Here is a 14962-nt window from a genome sequence, read left to right as displayed (position 1 = left end):
TGACGTCGGTTAACTCGGCCTTTAGCTTTCTAAAATTGCATAAACAAGTATGTTAACAATCATAAATTAGGAGATTGAGATAGGACTTAAACGTCCACAAACACAGCAAGGAAATTAGAGCAGATCACGACATGAAACAGACCTAAAATATTCAGAACTTCCACTAGAAATGTAGATTATTACAAAAATGGTCGGCCATGGATATCTTCACGTGATTCACTTCATTGTACATGCAAATGATATAAATAAGCTTACATCTCAAATAAATCTACGGAAACTACTTCCTACCCAGTCTTCATTAAGCTCTTCTATCTCTTGCAGATGGGAGCTAAATCATTTGCCATGCAAGGAGAATGCCGTAGTTAAAGCATGACAGGGAAGATTTTAGGAAAATTTTCAAAAATTTAACTTTGGCTCATTTGACTTTATCCCAAAAACATTGCTTGCTGATCCACTAGATATGATAGAGGAGCAGAACATAAACATAGCTTCTTCGCAGCAAGCTCGTGCAAACACCCTCGCCCTGAAACAAGCCCCCACAAGTTCCATCTCCCTCTCTCACCTAGCCAATGATATTCAGGTCCATCTTTTGCACTTACCATATAGATTTTTATTTTAACAGTAATTCCTCAATTTTGTGATAGTTATCAAGAATGATAGTCAGCTTGTCTCAAATATACAGCTAGAATTCCTATCCTATTGTTGCAAACAATGAACCAGTTAAGAATGACACATTGTAAGTACAAATATATCAACATGATTCAGCATTTTCTACTCAATCCAACCCCAATATCTTTTCATTTTCTCAATTATCTAACAGGATAACTAACAACAAAATTCATGAACTAAACACAACAAACCCAATCCAAAACTAATTTTGGTTCAATCCATTTGTTTAATAATAAAAGCATCAAAAAACAAAACTTGCAAACAAATACAAGCAGCAATGAACAAAATTCCAAATTAACAACCCAGAAGCAATCTACTCCCTCAAACATATGCATTTTCATGAAAACATTGAACGAATTCATTTCACAAAATGCGATGCTCTAACATTATAGCAAAAACCAAAAAAATATATATATATCTAGAGAAACCAAATGAAACACTGCACTCACTTGGCGCTAAACCATCAAGAGCTCTGGCTCTGAGGTTCAATAACGGAAGAACTGAAATACCCACGAGCAGAATCGTTTTCCTCCTGATAAAAATGTTGTCTTTTGGGTCTCCTGGTCTCATAGAAGCCATTGCTGACAGTCTGTTTCTTCTCTTGGTCCTTGCATTATTGGTACAGAGAAGTAGTGAAGATTGAGAATAGAAAGAAGAAGAAGAAGAGGGAAAGTGAAGGAGAGGCTGTTTGAATGAGGAGCTCCCCATTACAAGGTCCATGATTTTCTTTAGGTTTGGATTCAGATAAATAAGAAATGATATGAAATGAAGAAAGAGGCCTAGTTTTGTGTCAGTTCTCTATCTCTCAGTTTCTGATCGTGATTCTTTCAGTTGAGGTTTAAATTACCAAAATGGCCTTTCCCCGATGCTAGTTGGTCAGTTAACAAGAAAGGAGTCGTAATCGTATTTAGGAAATTTAAAAAAGATTTCAAAAGAACGAGTCACGAGACACCTAGTTTATACATACGTTATTTCAAGTGACATGGCATCTATCATGATACGCCAGAAAAATTAGCATAATAATCAGGAAAAATAAAAGTGAAATAAATGTTTATCACATTACGCATATAAAATTATCATATTAATAAGGGAAAATAAAAGTAAAAATACGTCTGCCACATTACTCAAGATTAGAGGCGGTAAAATGGGTCACCAGATCATATTCATATCGCGTCAAATTGAAGTCAACTCAAACACAACTCATTTAATAACTATGTCAAAATATTAAGATTCAAATCCAATACGGAAAATAAACGAATTACCCAATAATCCATTTAATATCTATATATTTAACAAATATTATACATACCTCCAAACTATTACAAATTTATACTATTTAAAGTTTAAATTATATATATGTAAACAATATTATATATTAATATTACAAAATATACGTATGTATCAATATTTATACATTTACACTATTAAAGTTCTAAATTTATATAAAATTTTATAAATAAAATATATATGTCCGTCTTCCAAAAAAAATTAAAAAGAGAGAATCATATACAATGTTTGAGTTTTAATAAAAAAACTTAAAAATTAATTTAAAATAGAAAATATAATCGTGTCATTATTTGAGTAAATGGGTAAAAAACTTTAACCCTAACCCAACGTGGGAAAAAAATTGTGTCAGCTCGAATTCAACTAATTTAATAATCGTGTCAAATTTGACGATCCATACCTATTTATTTGTGTTGTATTCATGTTAAATAATCGAGTTGTGTTAAATTTTATCAGCTCTACTCAAGATATAAACCATATATATCATTTATCCATAATTCTATTAAAAAACAATTATTATTAATCACAATCTATATGAGGACAATGGATCTAGCTGCTTTGAGAATCAAGTGTGTAAAATTAAAAAATGGTATATAATTTTTTTTTTGTTGTATTGCTAAATGTTCTAATTAATTAATTATTTTTCTAATTATTTTAATTTAATATAAAATTTGCACCCCAATTTTTGGGATAAGCAAAACCCTAAATTTTCCCACAATTAATCAGATGGGGTTTGATTGAATTGAGATTTATGACGAGCTGTATATGATTAACAATTTTCCGACCCGTATTTTATTGTACACAAATTGAGTGAGTTGAGTGGCGATCCGACTGGTGACATTGATTAGGTATCTTTCATAAAGAGGCCTTTATAAAGCCGGATGTAGCACCTTTTTCTCTAGATTATCACCAATAGAAATTTGCCGTGTAAGGAAAAAGTATCTTTATCCTCAATCTACCTCTAAGATACGTTGACACGTGACGGGCTTTTGTAGTTAATTACCTTTTTCCTATATGATAATTTGTATTAGTGCCACTTCAACAAAATCTATGTTTTAGTTCATCTCACTTCAACTCGTCCTTATGGGGATTGGGGGCCAATAAATTCCTTATTAAAAAAAATAAATAAATAATTGAAGCTAATAATATTTTCAAACCAGAAAGCATTTTTTATGCATAAAAAAAAAAAAAATCCCAGCAATCGAATGAATTCTATCTATTTCATTTTCAATCAAATACTACAAATTAGCAGAAAAATCGTTTTTTATTGTTCATTTAACATGCCGAAACATGCTTTCAAATGAATAACGCTACACTTGCAAGTTTTCTACTTTAGTTGATGTAACATTTATGTGACCCGTATACAAATCATTGTGTGGCAATGAGATAATAAGATAAGTACTCCGTAAATAAAAGACTATGTGTGACAATAAGATAAGTATTCGCCAAGTACATCGACAATTTTGAATTTATGGTAATATCACGTTATATTGCTTTTTGAGTAGATACTCTCATAATTCGAAAAAATAAAAAGAGTAAAAATTGGAATTTGGAATCATGTGGTACATTTCCCTTTGGGTACTACCATGTTACGTGATAATATCTTGGGACATTTCATTCTCATTCCATAATTTATTCTTCTTATCTTCAAGTCATTGAAAATATGCCCACATAAAATGACTAGTCGGTTTTGTTGGTTTCTTAACCATTGACTTGCAATCATGTGGGGTTTTAATTTTTAAAGCTCTCATGAGCAAGATGCAACACCAATATTGTTCTTTTTCAAAAAGAATGGCTGATCATTTAGCTGGTGTTGACACAAAATAAAGGTAAAATTAACTGAAAATTCACAAGCAAGGCAGCCAATTTCAATGCTTCCAAATTGCCATTTGCAATTTGCAATAGCATACGCATACCGGGCAGTCATGTTGAACCTACAAGCACTTGCACTAATGCAAGATTTTGACAATCAAATTCAAAGAACTTCAACAAATTGAGAAAACTGAAAAGATACTATCTGATCAATTTGCATACGCATACCGGGCAGTCATGTTGAACCTACAAGCACTTGCACTAATGCAAGATTTTGACAATCAAATTCAAAGAACTTCAACAAATTGAGAAAACTGAAAAGATACTATCTAATCAATGTATGTTCACTTCAGTTAATATGAAATCAAAAGTGTGATTGGAAGCTAAAGAGAGAAACCCAAAGCAAATATGTAGCTGCAAACAACGGGAGCAAGAGAGAGCTTCATACATTGAATAATGAGTTCAATAGGCTCCAAAGGATTCTACATGAACTTTCACTAGGCAAAAACATGAAAATTAGGAAAGAAAACTGATGAGCCGGGGCTTCTGGCCTCTTCTAACTCATCTGATCAAAATTATAGGGTAAACAATAGTCGAAATTGTTTCTATATCCCGATTGCAGAAGGAAACTCTAGGCTGTTGCCACCCACAACTCAACACTCTAGCGAAAGTCAAAACACATTCAACAAACAGATTCCAATCGGATCATCTATGGCTGCAGACAGATTCACATACACAGCTCTTTAGATAGGGGCACTTGGTGATAACTTCATCACTAATAGACATGAGAGCATGGGAAGCAAAGACAGCTGATTATGTGGCGGGCATACCCAACAGCAAGATATCTTCATGGTAACTTGATTCACGAGAGCTTTTGGCGGATTCATATGCTTTATCCATTTCCTCCTCAGCAAAAATCTCATCAGAGCGGCAATCAAAACTGCAAAATGCTTTCTCACCTCTGCAAGGAGAGGGGGAAAAAAAACCATACAGCGTCAGTGCTAGTGCTAGAATTGGTATGAGAAAAAAAATGTGAAAAAAGGTGTTTGAGACAAACCCGTACATATAAATGTCTTCTCCCTTTTCCAACTTTTTCTTACATGAGTAACAGAAGCTCAAAAACTCATCAGATGAATATTGGCTTAAATCATTTGGGCGCTCGGACACTTGAGTCATTTCAACCTCTTGGTCTATTTTTTTATCAAAATTGGTCAACTCATGAGCTTGACAATCTAAAATACAGTCACCAAAAATACGAGTTGTTTTAGGATTTGGACCATGAGATATTATACAAGTATAATCCTCAGAAAGCTCTATATCTCGTGCAGAGAGAGAACCTGCATGCCCATGGCCAGAACCAATGGGTATTGGAAGCGAACTTGTTTTAATGAGCAAATCTCTGTCAATAACCAGAGGTGCACTCAGTGTAATAGTGCTATCTGCTGAATAGAACATTTTGGATCTCAAATCCTGGTTTTGGGCCGAGCTGGTTGGAGATGAGGAAAATGACCCAGATTGTGATGGGAATTCTGTGTTTCCTACAACACTATTTGAGCTATCGAATGGGAATTTGGGATTTTTGGTTTGCGGAAGTTGTGAAATCATGTAGTTTCGAGGCAAAGAATTGGACTTCATAAAAGAACTAACCGATTCATTGAAATGCCTCGAGGAATAAGGGATGTTATTCTTCACCTGTGATCCAAAAACAATGTTCTTCCTCTTTAATGAATTACAAACTTCACTGGTTAATTCTTTTTCCTCGGCAAGAGAGTTTATGATACCAAGGCCTACCTCACTACTATCCCACTTCTTCTGATAGCCATTTTGGGGAGGCGATCTTGGAGACTTAACACTAAATGGATTGCTAAGGTTCACAAAAGCTCTGAAATCTAAAGGAGATGTAGGACTCCAAACAGTGTCGGAGTCAGACGAACCTTTAGAACTAAGTCCTACTAGGAACCCAGAAAGTGAACTGCTTATTTGCCTTATGCCAAAACTATCAGACTGAATACTGAACTCTGAAGCAGAATCAGCCATCACATTAACATGAATAGATGTTTCCTGGGGATTATCAGAAAACCCCACTCCTCATGAAAGAAAACCAGCAACGAATTACTGCAATGAGTTTGATAGAACTCATTGTTAATTAGTGAAAACAATGGGAGAGAGAAGCAATCTACGTTTGCAAAATGAAGAAAGCAATGATAGCTTATTAAGCAACCCAAATGAAAAAAATTTCAATGATGGTTTTAGCTTTAAAAGGTACAGAAACTGATGATCAAGATTGTTGAATAAAAGAAAATCTGCTCAAAAATTTCACCTGAAAACAATCTACAGAAATTGTTATATCAAAACTGAAAACCAACGGAAACTGCAATTTTTTCCAGAACCTTATTCCATGATCAACTGAATCAAAACACTGATCATAAATTCCAAGAGCCAATTGAAAATTCTTTGTAATACATACACAATCAAATTAGATAAATCTCTTTTGATTAAAAATCAACAAAAACCCAAATAACCCCACAAAAGCCTCAGTGCATTGATTGCAGAAAAGAACCAACCTTAAGACATCATGCATAAAACAGAAGCATGCTCATATGATTAATCCAAAATAAAAACAAAACTTTAAATCCAAAACAATAATGGAGATAAATTATGAATCAAATGACCTGCAGCAGGATCAGACCCAGATGCAAAAGAACTTGTTAGATGTTCATCAAGTGCATCAAATGAACCTCAAAATCATCAACCAACAGTTAAAATTTAAATAAATCAATCTGATTCCCAATCACGACCCAGTTTTGACAGCTGACAACTATAAAAAAAAAAAAAAATGCATCAAACTAAACAAGGAAATTTTTTTTAAAAAAAATAATAACAAAAGTACACCTGGTTTTCTTCACTAGAAAGCCTCAAAATCACAAATGCAGCAGAGAGAGATGGCCATTGACAAAGTGAAAAAGCTTTCAGAGCTCACAAACTCTCCCACTCTATCTCTCTCTCTCTTTCACTTTCAAAATATTTTTTTATTTTTTATTTTTTCAGTTTTTGCTTCTCTTGCATGCTTCAAAATCAGAGAAACAGTGAAGCACTGAGGCTTCTGATATACTACTACTCCCTCTCTCTCTCTCTCTCTCTCTCTCTCTCTCAATCTCTCATGATTAATTAATTAAGCAATACGTATTTTTGTATAAGCTACGGTATAAAACTACGTATATTCCGAATTAAAAGACAAACTACCAATTACTCCGTGAGAGTAATTAGGACCATCTAATTAAGTTGTGGCATCATGCAAATCCGGCCGTTAGTTAGCGCATTACTAAAAGTGAATATTATTTATTTCTAAGCCCATCGCCAGCATTTTTCTTATAAGAATTGTTGTTATAAACACAATAATAATTTAGCAAAAAAAGAAAGGATACAAAATTAACAAATTATATTTAGTTTGTTGGTATATAGATCGTGTCTTATTATGGTATAAGTACGAGTGAAACATATATATATATTTTTAATTACCTTTTCATTGTATACATAAAATTTTTTGTCGTGTCTTATGAGAGACAAAGTTGCAGACTTGGACTATGACAATTTATTTATGATAATTTATAATCAAGATACATGATTTTAGTGAAAAATTCACTGTTTTTTGGTGATAGAAACTTGTGTTTTGTGTGTGCATGCTTGCTTTAAAATATATAAATATGTGCGCATACGCTTACTATACAATATGTACGGCTTGCTTTAATTTCATTTGGTGACTAATTTAGGCTCCAATCAAATTTATGTTCAATCAAGATTTAGAATAAAAATTTTAATCATAAAAATATCAATCACATGAGAATGAATTTAAAAAACATATAATTAGTTACACTAACCAACACTCACAAATAAGAATAATAAATAAATCTCGAATATATTAATAAGAAAGACATTTAATTGTATTTTATTTAAATAATCTTAATTCAGACATTTCATTTTTGCTTTTTATTTAATTTGAAAATTCAACAAATAAATAAAATATATCTAAATATCTAATTTTTATATGAAAAAAGTAAAGCATTAGAGAAAGTTAAAATCCTAAACCCTAATTTTTTTTTTCTTTTGATAAGATCCTAACCCTGAAAATAGTCTAAAAGTAGTGGATTTGTGGATAAATGCCTTGGATTCAGACCATAAAACGGTGCTTATATGATAGACCCAAATAATTCTCAACTTAAAGATGAAGCTTGTGAAAGAATTATTTTTATTTAGCTTTTATTGAGGGAGTAAGCACTAAAAGACAAAGTTGACTGGTGGAGTTCAAGCTTAATTGTAAGTTACCAAACAGCGTCTATCTTTCTAACGGCGATGTTTTCAGTCGCTTAACGACGATCACCGCTAGGAATAAGGTCCTGTTTGGTTCATCAACCTCCAAAACCAAAATCATTTTGTTTGTTTGAAAAAAAAAAAAATTTCTAAATCCGTTATGAAACAAAATTAGAAAGGCATTATATTTCTTCCCATTTCTTAATTCAAAAAATAAAAAATTATTCACCAGTTCAAGGAGTTTTAGATAGCTTGCCACCTCATATTTATTCAATCAATTTTGATTATTTTTTTCGCTTATCATGTAATATTTTAATTTTAATGACCAAAAATTTATGAAAAATCTATTATTGGCTAATATAACTCCTTCTTTTAAGTATATTTATTAATTTCACCAAGGTGAATAAAGTGAGTTACAATTTTTAGCTTAATTATTTATGCACATCACATTTTTTACAACTAGTTAGTGTTTATAAAAACATCTATAATTTAAACATCTAATTTATTATTTAGACTTAAAAATATTATTAAATTTTAATATGAAGATTTAGAATCAATTTTTAATCGTATAATAAATCTCTTTAAACTAGATCATCACTTCAAACACATGCTTTATAATTATTTAACCACTCAAAAGTTGAGAATTCAAGTTGTTACATGTTGGTCTCCTTTGAATCCAAACAATATCTCGACAAATATTTTATTGTATGATCACAGAACTGGAAAATAATAATTTTAAAAAATCAAAACTTGAAGGGTAATTGAGTAAATGCGAAATTACGGGAGGCAAATTGGAACCACAAGTCTCTGCCACGTCCGTCACTGACAAGTGGAAAACTCAAAAACCGTCAATAAACGACGTCAAGATTTCGCTATCAAGTCCATGCCACAGTGGGTCCCACGGTCGACCCCACAAAACATGGCAAAAAGGCTCTGAGAGCCTTGAGTGATGATTCCGTCACAGTTTCTTTATTTACGCTTTTTACAGTTTTGCATCGTCGTTTTGCGCGACGCAAGAAAAACTAAAATTAAAATAGTTTACAAAAATTGACTCACACGTGCTAGTTTTAGCCGTGCCAATCTCGTGCAATCCGACGGCACCAGAGATAGATTCGCCCGGGAAAAGGCCGGCGATCGAACGGCTCAAGAGGGAACCAATTGCCGCCCGGGCTTGTGGGACCCACCACACGTTTAAGACATTTGTGTCAGTGAAACATAACTGCTTCTGATCGCCAGCGACGGATGAGGAGTTTGTGTTCGGTTGGTGTTGGACTTCTTAGAGCTTTATAGATATTTTCCAGTTTCCTTTTTCTTTCCTTTATGTTACGTGTTATTTATTTATTTATTTTGACGATAATCTTATAATTTATAAAATTAAACTATTTAACCATTATTCAGCGACCAAATTAATTAAGATTTAAATTAAAACTTAGTTGTTGACTGTTGAGATATCTACCATTGCCATATATTTATACGTTAAAAAATTATACCCTTTACTTCATCATTTGTATTTTTATTTTTGCAAAATAGTTTTCTTTTATGTATTGTTTACATAAATAGCTTTTTTTATGCATAAAATATATTAGTTATTTATAGGGTGAAAATAATAACACGCTCATAATAAGATAAAACGCTTCAATTTTTTTTTAAACAAAAAATCAAAATGTAGTACAAAATAAAAATTAAACCCTCCGAGCACTCTCTAGCGCTTGTCCTTAATTTGAAACTTAGATGATATCGTAATAGTATTGTACAAAATAAACCAGTTAATACTAATAATTAAAAAAATAAATATTAACGAATTATCAATGAATTTTTTGTTTACAGTTAATATTTTGCCTTTTTATTAATATAACTACTATGCTTAACTAATAAAACCTATCAGGATCGTATAAAAGATTTGGAGTTACACAACTCCTTACCAGTCGTAGAGAATTAGAAAAAGATATTAACTATAAAGTAAAAATAAAAATTTACCAAACATCTAAACTATTGTGCACCATGTCTTCAAACTTCTATTAATCTAAAATTTATTCTTTTCTTATTGTAATTGCGATTGTCTCAAACTTCAGGGCTTGAAGCTAGGCCCAATAGTATAAAGCCGAAGCCCATTATCACAAAGTCTTTGATTCCAAGATGAAACACACCTAGCGCACATTAGCAGTCATCTCTTTTAACCCCGAATGTACTTTTGACAACTCTCTCCACACAAACAATTTCTATTTTTCTTGAAAATTCATATTCTATTTCTGACAAATTTATGAGCTAGGGTTTTTATTTTTTGGCCTTTCCCAAATTTTGTGAGAAGCCTGAGTTGGGGTTTGTTTCTGAAGAAAAGATTCAAACTTTGAGCTAGTTTTGAGGTAAGAATTGTGGGTTTTGTTTTTCTTTGAATTTGGATTCTTTTCTTAGCTTAAAAGGAGGATTTTTTTTTCAGGATAATAAATTCTGGGTAATTTGTTTTTGGTTTAGTAAGTAATAGTTAGTTTTAATCTAATGTAACGGTAACGAAGTTTGAGGTTTATGAATTACGATTGTTTCTTGATCTGATTATTGAGAAGACAGAATATTTGTTGGAACTCAAGAAATTAGGTTGTTTGACAGTCCAGATGTGTGGGGGTCGTAAGTTTTGGGTATTTGATCTGTTGAAAAGTAAGCTTTGAACTTGAAAGTCTTGTTTTCCCAATCACAGAAACATGGTTTCGAATGTTTGAAGTGAAAAATTAGGTTATTTTAGTAGAAAGAATGTCGGGATTTGTTGTTTTTGATGTCTTATCCTGTGTATTTGAAGATATTGGTGGATATATTAGGGCTGAATGTCTTGAGAGGTAGCCTTTTTTGGCTGAGGGTTTTTATATTTGGTTTTTGAATCTTGTTTTAAAATTGGATAGTAAACGTACTAGTGTACATTTTCGTGGTTTCTTATTGTTGAGCTTGAGTTTTGCTTAAAATGGATGACACTGATGATGATGCGAGGTATCCACCAAACCCATATGGTGGCAATCACCAGCAGGGTTATGGTTCCTCACGTCGCCAAAAGCTTCCTGTTCGAGGCGTGACATATTCTCGGGAAGTTGGCAATCAATATGTTAATGATGAGGATGAGACTGATGTAGATGATGATGAAGATGAAGTAGAGTTTGGTGAGGAAGAAGAAAACAATAATCAAAATAATGGCATTGTTCCATATGTGGAGAAAGATGTGGATGATGATGACGATGATGAAGATGACGAGGTTGAAGATCACGATAATGATGACGAGTATAATGAGGATGATGATGGGAACCGAGGAAATTACAACTGGAAGGCAGATGACCTTGATGATGTAGAAAGGCACCCAAAAAAGAGGAAGTTGAAGAGTTTGGTTTCAAGTTATGAATTTGCTCCTCGAGTACCGACCCCGGTTATGGCTACTCCAGCACTGAGGCCCTCATCTGGTGGGCGGAATGCACTTACCGATTGGAATGAGCATGAAACATTTGTTTTATTAGATGCTTGGGGTGACCGGTTTCTGCAACGTGGGAGGAAGAGTCTTCGATCTGAGGAATGGCAAGAAGTTGCAGAGAAGGTATCTGAGGTGTCCAAGATTGAAAGGACAGACACACAGTGTAGGAACCGTTTGGATACATTAAAGAAGAAATATAAGAAGGAGAAGCTTAGGATGGCAGAGACTGGCGACACTGGCAGCAAATGGGTTTATTTCAAGAAAATGGATATGCTAATGTCATCGCCCCAGCAACAAGGTGGACTGTCTTGTGGGATGGACTCAGGAGAGTATGTCTTTATGAATCCTAGGGCATATTTGAACCGTGCAAATGGGGTGGATGAGATGAGGGATAGTCCAGGGCATTCAGAATCTACTGCTGGTGAGGAGGATGATTCAGATGGACTTCCACCGAAGAAAAGGAAGATTGGAAGGGAATCTGATGATAGGTCCTCGTTTAGATTGCTTGCGGATTCTATTCACAAATTTAGTGAGATATATGAGAAGATTGAGAATAGTAAGAGGCAGCAGATGTTAGAACTAGAAAAGATGAGGATGGATTTCCACAGGGACCTGGAAATGCAGAAGAGGCAGATTATGGAGAGAGCACAGGCTGAGATTGCAAAAATACGACAGGGTCTTGATGATGAGAACGATGTCTCTGTTGAGAATGCCAGTGGGTAATGCATCTAGGCCTGATCGCATATATGTAATGTCGATTAGCATATCAAACAATAGCTGCTGTTTTATAACATTGGGGACCTTTTCCGACGACCTGCTTTAAATCGCGCGGCAATAAAAAAAAAAATTGGGAGATGTTGTATCAGTTGATACTTGCAGAAATTTCAGATTTAGAGAGGATGATTGTTTCCTCTTTCCTCTGTAATTCTTGACTTTTTGTAGTAACTGTTTTACCATTAATATATATTCTGCATTTATCACCATCAGTCGCCATCAAGTTCTATTAATTTTTGTAACTTTTGATTTCCCACTTTAGAGAGCGCCGAGGGACATTCTAGACTCTAGCTGGTGGCTGGTGAGGCAGCTAAGTGTCCAGTCAAACTTGCTGAGTATATATAATTAAGGAATAAATTTTGGCCATTTATTTTAATCTTTGAATAATTAGGTAGTTAAGGGATGCGAGGATATATAATTAAGGAATAAAGTTGGTCATTTATGAATTAAAATGTACAAGTGTCCGATTCAATCCACTAGGTCGTCCATTCTGCATTCAATTGGAGTTAGTCTTGGGGGTTAACGACTAGTGACAGTAAGCGATGGCAGCGGCATATGACTTTGAAAGGCTGTTTTTACTTGCACGAAGTTTTTGTTTGTGATTATAGAAATGAATAAAACCGGTTGTAGCACCCCTTCTGTTTACTGTTTAAAGAGATTGAAAAAAAAAAAAAAATCTGTTGTTCTTTTCTTCATTTCCTCTGTTTTTCAATAAAATAATTATATTATTTTTGTTTTCCTAAAGTTCTTTATTCTTTGTAACTAAATCACAAATCTACTTTTTCTTTAGTGCAAGTAATAATATCATGTTCTTATCTATTTCAAAATTTGACCAAAAAAAATTATATAGATTAAAGTGGTAAAAAAAAAAATCTACTTTTCACTTCTACGTAAGGGCATTATTCCTTTCAATCTGTAATAGACTATACTAAGGAATTTGTTAATTTATGTAACACTTCTATTCATTAAGTGTCATATTTACTTTAGAACAAGGTCAAATAAATAATTTGTTGAATATTCTTTTAATAATAAAAATTTTAATTAAAAAATGGTGTAATAAAATTAGTGGGTTTGAGGACGGTGAAAAAAAAAATTAGTGGGTTCAAAACTTCAAATAATTCTAAATTCTATCATTTCCTAACTAGACACCTCAATTGAGTTATTTTGTTTTTTAAAGAGATTATAACAAAAATATAGGCCTTTTGAGAGTGGACCCAAAGCCCAGGCCTTTTAATAACTCACCCTGAGTGTATAAAGGCTTGGGCCAAGATGCAATCCCCTAAAAGGGTTATCATATAAAACACAAACAAATGTTAGTAAAATGTTTGTCTCATTATATTTTTGTAAAGGGTAAAGTAGTCTTTTAACACATATTAAACATTGACATTTTAAGCCCGTTTGCGAGTGTGGCAGCCCAGCTACTAAGGTATTTGGTAACACTTATAGTTGGACTTTGACAACTTAGTAAAGTTTTGAACAAATTCAATTTGATCAGATTGGTTCAGTTTTGGATGAGTATGTCCTATTCATATGCCACCATCTTTAATTATTTCATTTAGTTCTTAGTTGAGAAAGTTCATCTCATATAACTTCTTCATGATTATGCGAACTTTGAGTACTTATTTTGTTCCATATAGCCTTTTGTATACTTTAATAATGTCTCCTTTGTGTTATGATATAATGTTGAGGTGAATAACATTCATTACTTTCCCATTGTGATTATTTAATAGGTATAAGAAAAATTCCATAAATTCTCTCCAAAAACCAAAATGATAAAACTAATTGAACTCTATTAAATTTATGTTCAATGTTCTTGACAACATTGAGTGATGCAATGTTGTCCACTTATCTTTCACTTGTTTGTATTGATAGCAAAAATATGCTACAATATTAACTTAGAGCAGTTTATAATATGACTCTTACATAATTCTTTGGCTCTTGAACTAGTTTTTAATTATGTGTTAAGTCCATATGTTATATATATATGTGTGTGTGTGTGTGTGTGTGTGAGAGAGAGAGAGAGAGACTTTTGTATTTTTATATTTATGTGCGTATCACTTAAACAAACATTAAGGGTATCTTTTTTCCTTAAAAACTAATTTCAATAATTCATATAAAGCAGCATAATAAGAGGAAATAATTTTTTTTTCTTTTCAAAAACTCGTAAGATTTTTCTTTTTATCAAATATTCTGCATTTTCCATTATCAACATGCTTGAGAAACCTTTCACCGCTAAAGAAACTCCATCTGGCTTTATCTCAGATAAATGCTGCAATATCTTCATCCATGCTTCTAAGGGAGAAATATCACGCGACCCCTTAACCATCCCAGACATAAGCGCATTATAAGCATCCTCATCTCATTAAAAAGATCACCAATTGCCTTCCATCTTCTCAAACCATGTAGATGCCTCAAGAGGCTGGAGCTTTGGATTTGAATAAAGCTTTAATTACGATGTTACATGCGACCACATTAACTGGGTGTACACTGTAAAGATTTCATTTTGTTGACGAGTTTTAAGAGCATCTCCCAAGCTTTCAGCCCTGCCCAAAATGATAATTAAATTCTCTATGAGCACAAGATCAGGCTTACGGCCTTCTTCAGCATGTTCATTAACAAATTTTAGGCATCTTCAACCCTGCCAGCTCTACCAACTACCAAGCCCGCTTG

General features: G+C 33.2%; 2 protein-coding genes across 3 annotated transcripts; one reads left to right on the top strand and one right to left on the bottom strand.

Moving 5' to 3' along the window:
• Positions 1–4077: 4077 nt before the first annotated feature.
• LOC18036189 lies at positions 4078–6780 on the bottom strand. 2 transcript variants are annotated; one of them, XM_024180065.1, is made up of 3 exons: positions 6658–6780; positions 4823–5880; positions 4078–4726 (listed from the first exon to the last, which is right to left on the bottom strand). In XM_024180065.1, exons 2-3 carry the CDS (start codon positions 5800–5802, stop codon positions 4579–4581), a joined length of 1128 nt encoding a protein of 375 aa, XP_024035833.1. In that variant the 5' UTR covers positions 5803–5880; positions 6658–6780; the 3' UTR covers positions 4078–4578. The 2 variants fall into 2 exon arrangements, with proteins under 2 accessions (XP_024035833.1, XP_006427042.1); XM_006426979.2 differs by lacking the exon at positions 6658–6780 and having other exon boundaries at positions 4829–6565.
• A 3460-nt stretch (positions 6781–10240) lies between these two features.
• On the top strand, positions 10241–12501 carry LOC18036324 (trihelix transcription factor ASIL1). Its single transcript, XM_006426977.2, has one exon. The coding sequence runs from the start codon at positions 11024–11026 to the stop codon at positions 12239–12241; it is 1218 nt and encodes a 405-aa protein (XP_006427040.1). The 5' UTR covers positions 10241–11023; the 3' UTR covers positions 12242–12501.
• Positions 12502–14962: the final 2461 nt, after the last annotated feature.

The sequence above is a fragment of the Citrus clementina genome, unplaced genomic scaffold, assembly GCF_000493195.1.
Source record: "Citrus clementina cultivar Clemenules unplaced genomic scaffold, Citrus_clementina_v1.0 scaffold_7, whole genome shotgun sequence".
NCBI lineage: Eukaryota > Viridiplantae > Streptophyta > Magnoliopsida > Sapindales > Rutaceae > Citrus > Citrus x clementina.
The sequence above is the reverse complement of the archived record's forward strand: the minus strand, read 5'-3'. Positions and strand labels throughout refer to the sequence as shown.